Source organism: Eptatretus burgeri, chromosome 9 (assembly GCF_056783735.1).
Source record: "Eptatretus burgeri isolate ZD-2024b chromosome 9, Ebu_testis_v1, whole genome shotgun sequence".
Taxonomy (NCBI): Eukaryota; Metazoa; Chordata; class Myxini; order Myxiniformes; family Myxinidae; genus Eptatretus; species Eptatretus burgeri.
In genome coordinates this window covers 32,573,300-32,590,093 of record NC_140969.1, presented here as the reverse complement: position 1 = coordinate 32,590,093, position 16,794 = coordinate 32,573,300, and the positions used below count along the sequence as shown (strand labels likewise).

The following is a 16,794-nucleotide window of genomic DNA, read 5'->3' as shown; positions in this document are numbered from 1 at the left end:
GATGTCGTTATCAGTGGAGTGGTAAACCAGCCATACATGTTTTAATTGAAATCTTTGTTTACCATTGAGATCGAGTGTGGATGTCCAGGCCATAACATTTTTAACCAATTGAGCTTTTCTCATCAAATCTTCAACAAACCTTTATTCTGAGATTGTGGAAAACACAAATGAATAAAATGTACAATTTTTGGCAGTCGTTTTCATCAAGTTTAGTTTGAGTACAAAGCGTAAGAGGGTAAGCTTTGCATTTTCAGATGCTTTCCAGTTACACTTTGTCATGCTATATTGTCCTTTGATTATGCTGATATTGTCATTTTATTTCACTCTATAGTCCTTTTGTGATGCCATTTTAGTCCTTTTGTGAGGCTGCCAATCCAGCACTTAGTCATTCAAACAAGTATTTACTGTGCTTCTGATTCAATTCCGTGGGAACATTTCAATGCAACTTTTTAACCTCGGTAACAGTGGCTCCATCAACATAGTCTCCTCCGAGAAGTGGAGAAGTTTTTCTCCAAAAAAAGTTTTTGGTTGTTTTTTCGAGGTTCTGAAGTTTCAGAACTTTAACCTGTTACACACACTGAATAATGGGAACGGAGTTGGAACAACCTTCAGAAAATAACGTCAAACAAAAGCAGCCATGTCATTGTAATTATTTTTTTGTGTGTTTATATCAATCTTCACTTCGTTTGAAGAGTTTCCTGAACATTGAGGAGGCTTAACTTGTATTCCAGGCAGGTCGGCTCTCTCTCTCTCTCTCTCTCTCTCTCTCCCGAAGGCGCATTAATTATAAGCCTGAACATTGCGAAATGTCAGTGCCTGGCAACGCACCCTGGGATAGAACGAGCAATCAGACAAACTTATCTCTCGAGAGGTGCTTTACAGGCTCAAAAAGCTCACTCAACAATCAGCCTGCTTAGTATTTGAAAACCTTGTTGTTTGCCTGGTTAAATGAGTTCCAAGACGTGAGTTTAAGGCTAACGGATGGGGTAATGACCATGGGATGCCCCCCATGACTGCCAACCCTACCCCCACCACCCCTCCCCCCCCATTCCCCTCCTCATATCCCCGTTGGACGACTCCTCGAGAGTGTGCGCATTGTGCTGAGATTTTCTCGACCATTTTCATGTGAATTCCGTGCTCAAGTCAACATGATGACGTGCTCGGAAAAGTTAACGAAAGCGACAAACGTATGCATTGGGGTAAGGAACGCCAAACATTGTTTGCACAAAGTTTGCGCACTTCACTTATCTTTTTTTTTTCACTCTTTTTTTTTTTTTCCTCCTTTCTTCTTTTATCTCTTCAGTCCTTTTTGTTTTTAAACATCTTGCTCTCACAATACCATCTTCCTTTTGCAAAAACAAAAATACATCCATCACACACATATATGTGACAATAACAAATATGTAACATTTTGCTTGCTTTGTTGTCTTATTTTATAAACATCTGTTTTAACCAAATCATCTTCATTCGTCTATTTTACAACTTTTAAACTAAGACTTGACTTATCGCCCTTTTCATTTTCCTAATTATATTACAAAGTTTCATTAGCCTGTCATTTGATTTGGGGGGTTATGTACTTGAGTTAATGTAAAGACAACTAGAAAGAGCAATCAAAGGTTGCAGACTCTCTCTCTCTCTCTCTCTCTCTCTCTCTCTCTCTCGGACTCATTTTGTGCGGTGTTATAGTATGTATTTTATAGACGTACTTGAATTGTAATTGTACATACTTTATAGAAGTACTCGATTGAAAAAAGATAACGTGTAAAAATTGTGATCTACGTTGGCACGTTATGTGTGGACAGACGGACAGACAAATGGACCCAAATGCAATCCCCTCTCCTCTGGTGAGGGTAATAAGATAGGAAAGGCTGCTTAGATCATCGGCAATGTCATAATTAACCCAGGCACACACCATGGTAATGCTAGTTATTGGACAGTCAAGAACAAAGGTGTGTGTGTACGTGTGTACGTGTGTGTGTGTGTGTGTGTGTGTGTGTGTGTGTGTGTGTGTGTGTGTGTGTGCGTGCGTGCGTGCGCACGTGCCAGGGAAAGCTGAATGAGGACAGTTGGTCTCCACAGATGAAAAAAGAAATGAACAAATTTCATCGTGGATGCCTTGGAAGAGCTCAAGTTCCCTGAAAATATCTGTTGTTCTTCCTCCACCCAAATCGATTCATCTGACCACGTGCTTGTCAAACTGGACATCTCTCTGGCTGTTATTAGAGAAACACTTCAGCGCTGTTGAATCTAAGCATTTCACTCAGGCCGACTGGCAGGGTCTTCAAACAGCCATCAAACTTCAAGACTGGTCTCCCATCTCCACTTCCTCCGACATCAACTCGTCATGGAAATTCTTTCAAAGAAACTTGCTCTCCCTCATGCAAAGATTTATCCCTTCTTGTTTTCAGTTGCCCTACCCTTGGTTCACTGAAGCTTGTGGTGAGGCAGTTGTCCTGAAACAACTTGCTTTCGCCTCATGGAAGGCGATTCCAAATGAACGCAATCTCAGTTCCTTCCACAACGCTCAGAACAAGTGTGTGTCTACTCTCAGGAGGGTCAGAAAACAACATCTTTCTCATCTCAAGTCTGAACTCAGAAACCTCTCTCCCTCCTCCAAATCCTGGTGGCATCTGGTGAAGTCTGTTTCTTGTGTACGTTCCCCCTCCATCCCTTCCTTTATTTAAAATGGCCGCACAGCTGTCACTGCACGTGAAAAGGCTGAATGCCTAAACTCCGTGTTTGCTTCTAAATCGTGTGTCGCAAACCCATCACTTTCTGCACCCAACTTACCCAGTCGCACCCAGCTGTCCCTGGATTCTGTGTCCTTTTCTCCTGAGAAGGTGGAGAGTTTGTTGTCAAACCTCGACTCAGACTTTGTAACCGGCCCAGACGACATCAACCCATGTGTCCTAAAAACCTGCTCTGCTACTCTTGCTCACCCTCTCTCTGTTCTATTCACCCTCTCATATCCTCAAGGTCATCTGCCATCTGTTGGGAAATCAGCAAACATTACCGCTCTGCATAAAAAGGTGCAAAAACAGATCCCTGCAACTAAAGACAAATTGGCCTTCTCCCAATCATCAGCAAGGTTCTGGAATCCATCATCGCTTCAGACATTAAATTCATCCTATTCACCAATGGCTTCATTTCTGATCATCAATTTGGATTCAGACGAGGTCAATCTACCCTGGATATGCTGCTTCTGCTCTCCAAACAATGGATGGAGATCCTCAATACCAGACATGAAATCAGAGCCATCTCCCTTGACATATCGCATGACTTCGATACATCCTGGCACCCTGCTCTGCTCACCAAACTCTCTTCCTATGGTATCAAAGGCCATCTCCACTCATGGCTCACAGACTTCCTCTCCTGTCACAGCCAACATGTGGCTCCAAATGGAGTTCTCTCATCCCCCCCCCCCATCCCCCTTCCTGTCGAGGCTGGAGTTCCACAAGGTAGCGTTCTGGGCCCTGTTCTTTTTCTGGTTTTCATCAATGATCTCTCCAACTCTCTGGAAAATCCTCTTTATCTCTTTGCTGATGACTCCCCCTCTACCGTCCCATCTGTCATCCCTCATATCGGCAAGCAAATCCTCTTGAAGAATTCCTTTCAGTAAAGCTTCTGGATGTCACTATCTGCCACAATCTTTCCAGGGAAAGCCACATTTCCATGCTGGCCTCAAAAGCCAGGTTAGATCTGTGACCTGCTACAGGTACCATGTAAACCTGTACTAACCTGTTCCATGGTCGGGTTGTCGGCGACTAAACCATCTCCCCCACCAGGTTTTCTGGTGAGGAGGGTGTTTGGATATGGACACCCAGCAGGATCAAAAACAAAACCTGTCAAAGGGCGGAGGAGCTCCTTGTGAGCCAACGGCCATCCATATCTAGTGCCCAACTGTGTCTGCGGACGTCCTCCTGCAGTTGGGTTACTTTTTTATGAGGAGGTTGGTGGCAGGATTTGCACTCCGGCCACGGTAAACCCCTTCATTCCACAAAACACAAAAACGCAAAAAAAACTGAAAACCCACTCCGTGGGAGTACCTCCTGTGCAGCTTCCCTTCGCAGGGCAGCTCACCGGATGACGGGATTGGGGCAAAGCCTTCGGGACCCCCAATCTTTGATGATAGGAGGGAAACCACGGGGTAACATCCCTGGGTCAGAGATTGCGGGAGAGTGTGTCGGAGTGGTGCTGAGGTGTCGTCCACCAGACGGCGGTCTCCGTGGGTTAACCTGAGGCGGTCCCTTCGGGTGGGTGCCTGGAATGTCCTATCCCTAAGAGAGGATGATCACCTGTCTCTGTTATCATCTGAGCTCAAGCGTTTGGACATCGGGATTGCAGCTCTCTCTGAGGTTCGGAGACCAGATTGCGGCGAGATAATGGTGGGTGGTTACACCTACTATTGGTCTGGTCGCTCTGATGGTTACCATGCCCAAGGAGTTGCTGTTGCTGTGTCCAATAAGTTGACTCCAATGATAATTGAGGTAACACCGGTCAACGAGCATATTATGAGACTAAGGGTTCGTCACTCCTTGGGTATTGTTTCACTGGTCTCTATTTATTCTCCGACTGAGGCGAGTGATCTCACCGTGAAGGACACATTCTACGCCACGCTCGAGTCTGTGGTTGATCAGTGCCCCAGACGAGATACACTTCTAGTCTTGGGGGATTTCAATGCATCGACTGGAACTGATAGGGATGATTATGAGATGTGTGTTGGTCCCCATGGGTCAGGAGCTATGAACCAGAATAGCACTAAGTTCCTTGACTTTGCAAGAAGTCATGGACTTAGGGTGGCTGGTTCATGGTTTCAGTGCCCACAAGCTCATCGCTGGACTTGGTATTCCAACGCTGGCGGTGCGGCAAAGGAGATTGACTATATCCTCATTGACGGTCGTTGGAGGATGACCCAGAACTGCAGGGTCTACCGGAGTGCTCAGTTCCTCAATACTGACCACAGGTTTGTTGTAGCAACTCTAAAGCTGCACCTTAAATCCGGGAGAATGGTACCATCCCAGCCTAGGCTGGATGTTGGCAAGCTCAGGGATGAGAGAGCAGCTGGGGAGTTTGAGAACAGGCTGAGTGGACACTTGGGGGGTTTGGGTGCTTTGGGGGGTCCTGAAGAGTTGTGGAGTGCCTTCAAGACCACCATCCTTGATGTTGCCGGTGGATGTCTTGGAACTCACCGCAGGACAAAGAAGAATTTTGTCTCTCAAGGGACACTGGATACCATTGACCAGAGTCGCAGGGCCAGGCTGAATGGCAGAGCTGAGCTGTTCAGGGAGCTGAGGTGTAAAACTGTACGTGCACTGAGGGTGGACAAGGAGGCCGATGTGCGAGGAATCTGTGAGGGGGTCGAGCATCACCTGTGGACAGGTGATTCTCATCCCGCTTAGGGGGAATTTGTGCATTGCGTTCATCCAAGCCCATCCCTCGGAGCACTGCAGTTAGAGCAGAGAGTAGTAGGCTCTTGAGAGAGGAGTCTGAAGTGAAGGCCCGCTGGGCTGGTTACTTTGAGCTGTTATACCAGGCTAATCCCCCAGCTGTCGAGTTGGACGTCAAGGGCGTTACAATCCCTGTTGCTGATCCTCAAATCAACTGTGGTCCACCTTCGCTTGTGGAAACACGGGGTGCGGTGAACCGGTTGAAATGGGGCAAAGCTCCAGGGATCTGTGGCATCCATGCTGAACTTCTCAAGGCTGGTGGAAATGCTGCGCTCGTGTCGTTGCATGCAGTTTTGTGCTCTGCCTGGAACACAGGCATCATCCCAACTGATTGGAAGAGGGGCCTTGTTGTTCCTCTCTGGAAAGGGAAGGGTGATCGCCAAGACTGCAACAACTACCGAGGGGTGACGCTGCTCTTTGCTCGGATAATTCTTGATAGGGTTCGCCACCATCTGCTTGAGCACCAGTGTCCAGAGCAGTCAGGCTTTACACCAAAGAGGTCAACGATTTACCGTATCCTTGCACTTCGTGTCCTCACCGAACGCAGACGAGAGTTTCGGCAGGGACTGCTTGCAGCCTATGTTGATCTCTGTAAAGCGTTCGATTCAGTGAATCGGGATGTCCTCTGGAGGATTCTTGGTCTTCGTGGGGTGCCACCAAAACTGATCGATCTGATGTCTGAACTCTACTCTGGTACTGAGAGTGCTGTGAAGTGTGGTGGTACCACCTCTGACTTATTTCCAGTTGTTACTGGACTTCATCAGGGGTGTGTACTGGCCCCCACACTTTTCAGCACTTGTATGGACTGGATTTTTTGGAGGATGTCGGAGAGATCAAGCTGCGGTGCATCGTTTGGGAATGTCAAGATCTCGGACCTTGATTTTGCAGATGATGCAGTCATCTTTGCGGAGACTTTAGATATCCTTTTGGGGGCCCTCAAGGTGCTGAATGAGGAGTCGGAGCCGCTGGGATTACGGGTTTCTTGGGTCAAAACTAAGATCCAGGCTTTCGGTGACATCTTGGATGCTGCTGTCCTGTCTGTGTCTGTTTGTGGTGAGGATGTTGAGGTCGTGGAGAGATTCACTTACCTTGGCAGTGATATTCATGTCTCTGCTGGCTGTGAGTCAGAGGTCAATAGACGTCTGGGTCGGGCCTGGGGAGTCATGGATTCACTGGATCATGGGGTGTGGTGCTGCCGGTACCTGTGCGGGAGGACGAAAGTCCGAGTCTTCAGGTGCTTGGTACTTCCAGTCTTGCTCTATGGATGCAAGACTTGGACTCTGACCAAGGATCTGAGACGGAGACTTAATTCTTTTGGTACCAGGTCTCTTCGGAGAATCCTTGGCAATCGCTGGTCGGCTTTTGTGTCCAACGAGCGGTTGATGAGAGAGACTCGGATGAGATTTGTTACCTGCATAGTCCGTGAGCGTCAGTTGCGGCTGTATGGACATGTGGCTCGTTTTCCTGACGCTGATCCTGCTCACCAGATTCTCTCAGCAGGGGAGTCTCGTGAGTGGAGGAGGCCAGTGGGCCACCACGTTCCTCGTGGTTGCAGCAGGTTGACCATCATCTCAAGAAGATGGGGATGGGCCTGGCATCTGCCTGGGGGATGGCCAGACGGAGGCTCCTGGAGTACCGGCGGAAAGTAGACGCAGCAACGCGCTGTTCTGGCACATGCTCCCATACCTGACCTGACCTGACCTCTAAAGCCAGTCACTAACTCGGCATCCTCAGTCATGCAAGCTCCTTTCTTGGTACACCTGAGCTCCTGATGACATACAAAGCTTTTGTTTGCAGCCTGCTGGAGCACTGCTCTCTCCTCTGGGCTGGTGCTCCCGCCTCTCACTTTTCTCTGCTTCACACTGGAAACCAAGACATTTAGGATCAGTGGTATCTCCCGCAATGAGGCTCAGTCTTTGGGTCTCTTTCTTTCTCACCGCAGGCAGGTCGGTGGTCTCACTGTCTTTTACCGTCTCCTCTTCGGTCTCCCCTACCCCCCACTCTGTCTGCGAGATGTTCCCCTCGTATTTCTGCAAATTGCTCAAGGTCCACCAGTACCCCCCTTCTGGTAAAACTAACCAAAATCAAGAATCACTGCTCACCTTCACTCTTTCATTCCTCTTTTTTCCCACCTTTGGAATAAACTCCCACACTCTGTTCAATCCCACTCTTCCCTCCAGGTCTTCAAAACAGCTGTTCACCACCATCTCTTATCTTCCCCAATCCAAAACCACGATCGTTTCTACCCCTGCTAACCCACCCCAAACCCACCTACTTCAAAAATTCCCTGCTTTCCTTCCTGAAAGTCCCTGTTGTGAGGACCTGAAAGTTCCTGTTGTGTCCATCTTGTTTACCCTGTGGAGCTCATCCCTCTCCCTTCCACAGATCTCCTCATGCCTCTGTTCCACACTGGTTTTTCCTTCCCTGTCCAACCCCTCTTGTCTCCCGCTCCCCTTGTTGTACGTTTTGTGTGTTTGCTCTCATACGAGCCTCGACATTGTATGCAAAAAATATACCCATCAGAGATGGGGAATCTCCCGCCATTGAACCAGTCGGCCATCTTGGATCCGGCCACGCCCAAAATCATTCGGGTTCTTCCTTTTTAGGTGGTACATGTGTGACCCAAATTTCAAATCGATATGGCAAACACTTAATGAGTTATCGCACTCACAGCTATAAATGTTGACGCCCAGCCAGCCGGACGGACGGACGGACGACCCGGGTGACAACAATATCCCCCTTCCGCCACGCGGTGAGGGATAAAAACAAAAACATCCCAACATTTTCCAAACACATTTTTACCTCTGTCACCAAAGGTGGAAGGAGGTTATGTTTTCACTGCTGTTTGTCTGTCTGTCTGCTTCTGTGAACAGGATATCTCAAAAAGCTGTGGACGGATTCGGACGAAACTTGGAAGACAGGTTTGGTGTGTGACAAGGAAGAATTGATTCGATATTGGTGAAGATCTAGATCTGGATATGAATTTTTGAAAGTGATCCTCAAAATTGAGAGATGGGGGCCAAAAACGACATATTATATAGTTTAACATTTCAAAACGTTATGGATGGGTTCTTACAAAATTTGATGCATGAATTGGGGAGCTGACAAGAACAAGCTGATTAGGTTTGGGTTAAGATCAAGATGCAGATCAGGCCCATCAGTGGGATACAATACGTAAACTGTTCAGCCTGTTGGAGGTATGCCCTCTACCGAGTGCCATTCTAGTTCGTGCATTTTTTTTTCCAGTTTTGGAATAAGAATAAGAAATAGCCACCTGAAGGAAGATCCCATGAGCAATGTACATGATCAACAACATGATGCCAGCCCCATTACTATATACTAGTGCCACAAACACTGCGCTCTACACCGGGGCATCATCCTTTTGCTGCATCTAGTTTGTTCCATGGCAAACACTTGATGCACAGTTTATCCATCAGCAACAGGTTTGTGGTGCACTTTTCTGTCATGGAGCGAAAAATGATAAAAATCATTTCTGTTTTTCAATTAATTTTGTATGAATCGTACAATTTTTGCATTGGAGCTTTATTTCGTGTCCATCGCAGTTAAACGCATGCATGCAAGACGTGAGATGGCAAACATGCTCGTCTCTTAATTCGACTCTGTAGCTATTGTCACATTTTTGACCCTATTGTGGTTGTCATATTTCCTCTGACAGAAGATACGATGAATTGCACCACCTACTGTGGACCTCACTGCTAACTTTGCAGGCTTCCCTCACGCTGAAAGGATAATGCATTGGAGCCTTTAATTATGTCACCAGACAACATAATAATATTGTTGCGGGCTGGCGGGGTCGGGTGAGAAGACCACTAGGTGGGGGAAAGCTACGTCGATTCCCACCAGACTGCCCGGAATTGTAGGCCGTCGTTCACGGATAATTCCATGATGCTTAACTGACCATGGACGCCAATAACTCAACCACATGACCAAGGGTCCTCCTGTCTAGAATCAGGTTACCTAATTAACCATGCGGTTTCACCACCGAGGAACCACACCCTCAGTAGTCCTTGTCCGAACCGGATCACTCTACCAAGTACAGATCACCTTTCCGGATCGGATGCAGCCGAGCGGCACTGCCAAGGACGTACCAGCTGGAAGGAACAGATTGTTGGGAATAAAGACCCAGCTAAACTTCGATCCGAACCATGCTGGACCAATGTAGGAAAAGACAAAGGTGAGCTAGGAACATTTCTACAATTATTATTTATTTACAATAAGTAAGGAAAAGCATGTGGCACAACAAAAGGTTTCTTGGGGGTGTACTGCGGGGAAAGATGAGAGAGGTGTGGGGTGCGACAATTATACAAGCAACTTACAAAAGCAGACAGTGCAGACTTGACATGAGATTAATAAAAGCAACAATCACAACAATAAAAGATCTTATACAGGCTTATCTAACGAACAGGCGCCAACACACTCAGACAAAATAAACCCAATGAAAGGCAAAGGACTTTTGCAGCCAGGGAGGGAGGGAGTTGAGGTCACTGTTTTTGGTACCTGAGCGTTTCCGGGGAAGGGATGCTCCGTGGTGTGGCACCGGACAAAAGCTGTGCAGTTCGGTCCACAGCCGCACGTGTGGTAATCATGTCTGCAGCAGGAGCTTGAGTGAGGGAGAGCAGAGTCCAAAATGGCGAGAGTTGAGCAGGAGCAGGACCAGACAAGAGGTTTGGTCGAGGTCGTGTCAATGGGGAACAGTCGGCTGGCCGTCGAGGTGAGACGTAAGCAGAGCCAAGCAGCCGGAACACCTTCGCAACAATTCCTTCAATTCCCTATCGCACTTCTCCTTCCAACGGCCTCCCACAACAACAACAACCTTCCCATCCAACGACAACCTTCCCATTCAACTCAATACCTTCGCATCCAACAACTCCGACCGACTTCTTCCTTTCCATCCACCGCAACTTCACCCCAACTCCGAGGATTGATCCGTACTTTACAGATCACGGAGCTCGGGGAGGAGCCATGGCGAAACCGACGTCATCGTCCGATTTGAGCATCCCGATTGGACCGGGCCTTCATGTGGTTCGCCTTTCTGGGCGGGGTTTCAGCCAGACACTAGTTTGGCCCGCCCACGCCGTGCGTGTCTGGGTTTGGGAAGGTGGATGCCGATGCGGCTTCCATAGCAAACGTCGGGATTTTGCCTCAGAAAACGAGACTCCGGATACAGCGGGTAGACGGTGGTACGCCAGGTACGGCCAGCGAAACGAGGACAGCAAGCGAGATGAATTTACCTCAAAAAAAGGAGGGAATAAAATAAAAGGGGAAAAATGATTTATTAATCCTAACTAATAGCCCATCGCAACGCACCCCCTTGCTTTCCCACTAAACAAAAGGTAGGGACCTAACTACACGTATATTAATGGAATAACTGACTCAGGACAACTGGATGTTGTATGCATATGGTTCCGAGAACCGTAACAATATCATACACCACTCTCGTCTCGAGGACGATTTTTTTTTTTAATCAAAAAAGCCCTCACAATAAAATAATTCAGTAAACCGTTTATTTTATCTCATTATATACCTTGACTCCTCCATATCTATTTAACTGCCTTTGCCTTATCACCTTCCTGACACCCTTAACTGTTTCATCACCTTCATCCGAAGAAATCAATGAGATGTCCCCATGTTGACGTAGGTGGTGATGTGGATCATAGCTGGAGCCAGCATTTACCTTGGAAGTGCTCAAGCTGCAGACATGGGCTACTTGAGGTGTGCAGGAGCTACGGTGAGGAGATTAAATGGTGTAATGTTGACACATCTTCTGCGGTTTATGCACACGGCATCAAATGCTACTTTATTCAAAGTCTAACACATATGGTTAGTTGAGATATTAGTGTGTCTCAATGAGCCTGTTCGTAGCCCATCCACCGTGCCCGTCATCCCACGTGTGTCTATGTCTGTGTCTGTGTCTGTGTCTGTAGTTCTTTTTTTTCAACCATTTGAGCTTTTATTATCAAATTTTCATTAAATATATATTATGAGACTATGGCAAAGACAAATTTGGTCAAATAAAATCATCAATTGTCATCCAATTTACCTGAAATTTTAATTATCATTTGAGCTGTTTTTTTTTTTGTATACCTTGTCGAGGCTCGTGTGAGAGGTAACACACAACGCACATCATAGGGGACATGAGACAAGAGAGGAGGGAGTGGGAAGGACAAAACAGTGGGGAACAGAGACATTAGGAGATCTGAGGAAGGGAGAGGGATGGGGCGGGGAACATGGGGAATACAAGATGGACATTACAGGGACTTTCAGGAAGGAAAGCAGGGAATTTGAAGGAGGTGGGCTTGGGTGGATTATCGGGGGTAAAAAGATCGAGGATTTGGATGGGGGATGATAAGAGGTGGTGGTGAACAGCTGTTTTGAAGGCCTGGAGGGAAGAATGGGAATGAATAGAGTGAGGGAGTTTATTCCAAAGGCAGGGAAAAAGAGGAATGAAAGAGTGAAGGTGAGCAGTGATTCGTGATTTTGGTAGTTTTACCAGAAGGGGGTTGTTGGCAGACCTTGAGCGCCCTGCGGAAATGTGGTGGGGACAAATCGCAGAGAGAGAGAGCTGGGGGGGGCGAGGCTGGAGAGGAGACGGTAGAAGACAGAAAGACCACCAACCAACCTGTGGTGATTGAGTGAGAGGCCCAAAGACTCAGCCTCATTGCGGGAGATGCCAATGATCCGAAATGCCTTGGTTTCTACAGCGTGAAGCCGAGAAAGGTGGGAGGCAGGAGCACCAGCCCAGAGGGGAGAGCAGTACTCCATCAGGCTGCGGACAAAAGCTTTGTAAGTGGTCAGGAGCTCAGGTGGGCCGAGAAAGGACTTTGCACGATGGAGGATTCCCAGTCGGTGACTGGCTTTGGATGCGAGGTTTGAAATGTGGCTTTCCCAGGAAAGGTCATGGCAGATAGTGAGACCCAGAAGCTTGAGAGAGAGGACTTCTTCAAGAGGATTGCTGAGAACGTGGATGGGGGTGGGGGGGGGGTTCTAAACTGTATCAGCAGTGCGGTGCGGTATCAGCAGTGCGGCCATTTGAGGTAAGGGAGGGAAGGAGGGGGAACATACACCAGAAACAGATTTGATTAGATGCCACCAGGATTTTGAGGAGGGAGAGAGGTTTGAGAGTTCAGACTTGAGATGAGAAAGATGTTGTTTTCTGGCTCTCCTGAGGGTAGATACACACTTGTTCCAACCTTTGTGGAAGGAACTGAGATTGCCCTCAGTTGGGTTTTCTTTCCATGAGGCAAAGGCAAGTTGTTTCAGGACAACTGCCTCACCACAAGCTTCAGTAAACCAAGGGGGGGAGGAAGGGTAGGACAACTGAAGACGAGAGGGGATAAATCTGTGCATGAGCGAGAGCAAGTTTCTTTGAAAGAATTCCCAGGATGAGTTTGATCTTCGAGAAAGTAGCGATTGGAGACCAGTCTATAAGTTTGAGGGCTGCTTGGAGACCCTGCCAGTCGGCTTGAGTGAAATGCCAGACTCGACGGCGGTGAGGTGGTTCACTGATAATAGCCAGAGAGATATCCACTTTGACAAGGACATGGTCAGAAGAACCGATTGGAGCAAAGGAAGAGCAGCAGATATTGTCAGGGCAGTATGTCAAAATCAGATCCAGAAGAGATGGAGTACCATTGGTTGAGATCTGGGTCGGGAAGTTGAACGATTGAGTCAGTTCCAATGAGTCGCAGAAAGCTTTTGCTGAAGTGCCATGACAGGTGAGAGAGGTACCCACACCTAGCCAACTGGCATGATGACAATTGAAGTCGCCACATATGAGGAAGAGAGAGTTTGGATGAGAAGACAGAAGTTGGTCCATGTTTTCGGATAGTGAGGTGAAGATGGAGTCATCATTGTTAGGTGGACGGTACAGTACACATATAAACCCGAGGTGGGAGTTGAGGGGAAGCCATAGCCAGAGGTATTCCTGGGGGTGTGGGCGGGGGGAGGGCAGTGCATGGAGAGTGAGGAATAGAGTCTTTGATGAAGAGAGCAACTCCTCCACCAGGACGAGATTCAGGTCTGTCATACCGGAGGAGTGAGTAACCAGGAAGAGATACTTGGGGGTTAAACATGTCTTGGGGGAGGAAAGTTTCTGTTTGGCAGATTATGTCTGGTTTGTCAGTGGCAACCTGTTTCGAAAGATCTGAAAAGTTTGAGCGAAGGCCCCGGATATTTGAGGTCCACACTTTTAATGAAGAGAGAGGGGAGGAGACTTTGGTTGCAGGGGGTAGGGGGGAGGGTTGGACAAGGGATGAGGGGGGGCGTAAGGAGGGTTGTTGAAAGAGTGTGGAGGATTGCAGAATAGCTCGGGGAGGGGCCGGATGAGGAGGAGAAGAGGCTCTGTGGTACTGGGGGAGAAGGGGGACAAGAGAGGGGGAAGAAGGCAGTTGAGGATATGAGGAGGTGGAGTGAAGAAATGGAGGTGAGAGGGCAGTGGAAGGAGGCAGCTTTGTGGATGGGAGGGGGGAATCTTTGGGAAGGATGAGTGAGGGGGATGAATGGTAGGAGAAAGGTGAGGGGGGAGTTTTTGAGAGAGGTGAGAGGGAGGCTTGGAGGGAGAAGAGTGGGATGGTTGCTTTGAGAGTGAGGGGTGAGAGGAGTAAGTTGGCACTGAAGTTGGAAAAAAAGAATGGTTGATGGAAAGTGAACATTCATAGCAAACTGGGGTTTTTAAAAGTTTTAGGTCAGAGATGCGATTAAACATGTTTCTTGATGGATCCAATAAAGGCGAGTCCAGAGAATGAAGAGAAGAAACGCTGTAACAGTTGGATTTTTTAGGCAAGGTATGAAGGAAAGGTCGAATTCAGAGCAGTCTGTTAAAATAGCAGAAGAGTAGTGAATTATGGTACAGTAAAGAGTACCACAAGTGTGAAAGAGGTAGATGAAGCATGATAAGAGATCATTATTATTATTAATGTTTGAGAGAGTTTTCAACAGATTAGGTCATGGAAGTGTTGCAGAAAAAAAATCGAGGAAGAAGAAGAACAAGAACAAGAAGAAGCACAAGAACAAGAACAAGAAGAACAAGAACAAGAAGAAGAAGAACTAGAAGAAGAAGAACAAGAAGAAGAACAAGAACAAGAAGAACAAGAACAAGAAGAAGAGAATCGAGTCATGGAAGTGTTGTAGAAAAAAATAGAGGAAGAAGAAGAGGAGAAGAAGAAGAAGAAGAAGAAGAAGAAGAAGAAGAAGAAGAAGAATCGATAGTCGTGAGTGAGGAAGGAGAAAGATCGCGTTTTTTTTTTTTTTGTTTGTTTGTTTTTGATTTAAGATTAGAAATAGTGATTAATTGGAAGGAATGGGAGACGTTAAGAAAGTGGGGAAGATAGAAATTGAAGGTAATGGGGAGAAAAAACAAAACACGATCGCACTGTTCGGCCTCAAGCCTCAAGGGTAGGCCTCAAGCGTCCGGTATGACAAAGTCGACAAAATCTCACAAAATAACACGATTTTTGAAACAAAACCGAACTCGGAACACACAGTAACATGTAAGTGAGAGAATAAACAGTTTCAAACGGGACAGATAAAGACCGGAAACTTAACTTTGAGATTGTCAGCATAGAGCCCTGAAGGAGACCTGTTGACGTTCCAAACCCGGAACCGGAGAGCTTTTGTCATCAAATTTTCAATAAAAATGTATTATGAGAATTTGGTGAAAAGGTCAAAAGGTGAAAGGTACCGTTTAGCATACAGAAGAAGCAGAAGTCCGAACACAAAGCGGACGGGACTTGCATTTTCAGATGCTTTCTGGTTTAAGCATGTATTTTGAGAGCATCAAATGTCTTTTTAAAAAAATCATAACTGTGAAGATGTGTGCAGTCGCTGTTCACCCCATCCGATGTAAAACTTTTTTTTAAACATATGTGAACAGGCATAGCCATCATTACAATATCTTTCTTTCCTCCTCATTCACTCTTTCATTAACCATCAACCTTTCCTAATCATTTAATGTATCCATAACTTTGTAACAGATACCAATCTTGAGGAAAATTTCAGAAATCATGGGATCTGAAAGCGGCTTATGATTCGTGATGATGAGTACTTTTGCTTCTCACGAATACCATTTCCCCAATCTTGCATCCGACATGTAATTCTGACATTCAGAGTTTAATGATGTCTCTCCAGAAGCAAGAAAATACGGTGCTTGCAGTGTTCCTGTGGGGTCTCGACGTCCCAGACTTGCGTATAAACTAGTTTTGAATCAAGACAAATTGTCCAGTTTAGTTCACACCGATATGGGAATACGATAACACAGCATCAATGTGTTTTCGTCTTAACAGACACTTAATAATGTCATGTTAACATCACAGCCCCATTATAACTTGAATGAGAACGCACGCACGCACGCACGCACTCTCTCTCTGTCTCTCTGTCTGTCTCTCTCTATTGTACAGTATTGGCTATTCCTAAAATATAATACAATTTGAAAGATTGCTGTAAATCATGTTAATTTCACAACATCCGATATTCAACTTAAATGAAATTGTGAACCTTAAAACATAGTTCCCTTCCCGAAAGTAAAGGCCCAGTCACACCTTGACGTTTTAGCCAGCTTATGCCGATTTTTTGAAAATTTGTCTAAAACGCTGGTACACGTCGAATACGTTATGGGTAAGTTTTGATAACATTGAGAGCATGCTGAAAAACACTGCCATACGTCGTTGTACGCTGGTTTTAAACGTTGTACTTTTCGGTTGTCCTCAAATTTTCCATGCTTGAAATTTTAAGACTTATGCCAGCGTATGACTTACACGTTCCGCATAACGCTGGCCATAAGTTGTAAGCACGTCACGCGATCGTTGACACACGTCGACACACGTTACTTGTAAGTTACTCATAAGTCGAAACACGTCGAGGTAATGTTTAGCGTACCCGAAACTTATTTCTAACCCATAAGTAACGTGTTGTACTCACGTTACGCGATTGGTGACACACATCGACACACGTTACTTGTAAGGTGCTCATAAGTCGAAACACATCAAGGTAATGGTTAGCGTCAGTGTTCCAGACTCCCTGGTTTTATTATTATTTTTTTCTTCCTTCCTTCGGTATGATGGTAATTTTGACACTTCGATTTCTAGTGCAGTTATAATATAATATAATTAATAGGCTGCCGCTCAATGATTTAAATCATAACCGCACTGTACACTGAACACCGTCATACCGAAGAAAAAAAAACCGGGAGTCTGGAACACTGACGCGAACCATTACCTTGATGTGTTTCGACTTATGAGTACCTTTCAAGTTACGTGTGTCGATGTGTGTCAATGATCGCATGTCGTGCGTAAAACTTATTCCCATCGCATGCGGAGCGTGTGTCATACGG

General features: G+C 46.4%; 1 protein-coding gene across 3 annotated transcripts in view; it reads left to right on the top strand.

Annotated features, from left to right (window-relative positions):
* Window positions 1-938: 938 nt before the first annotated feature.
* MLC1 (modulator of VRAC current 1) overlaps window positions 939-16,794 on the top strand; it is a 52,140-nt gene continuing 36,284 nt past the window's right edge. The window contains exons 1-2 of one of the 3 annotated variants that reach the window (XM_085894630.1): window positions 939-1,199; window positions 11,107-11,196. In XM_085894630.1, the coding sequence (XP_085750756.1) occupies window positions 1,149-1,199; window positions 11,107-11,196 (141 nt within the window). In that variant the 5' untranslated portion in view covers window positions 939-1,148. The remainder of the gene's footprint in view (window positions 1,200-11,106; window positions 11,197-16,794) is intronic. The other 2 variants (XM_085894628.1, XM_085894629.1) reach the window with 2 other exon arrangements.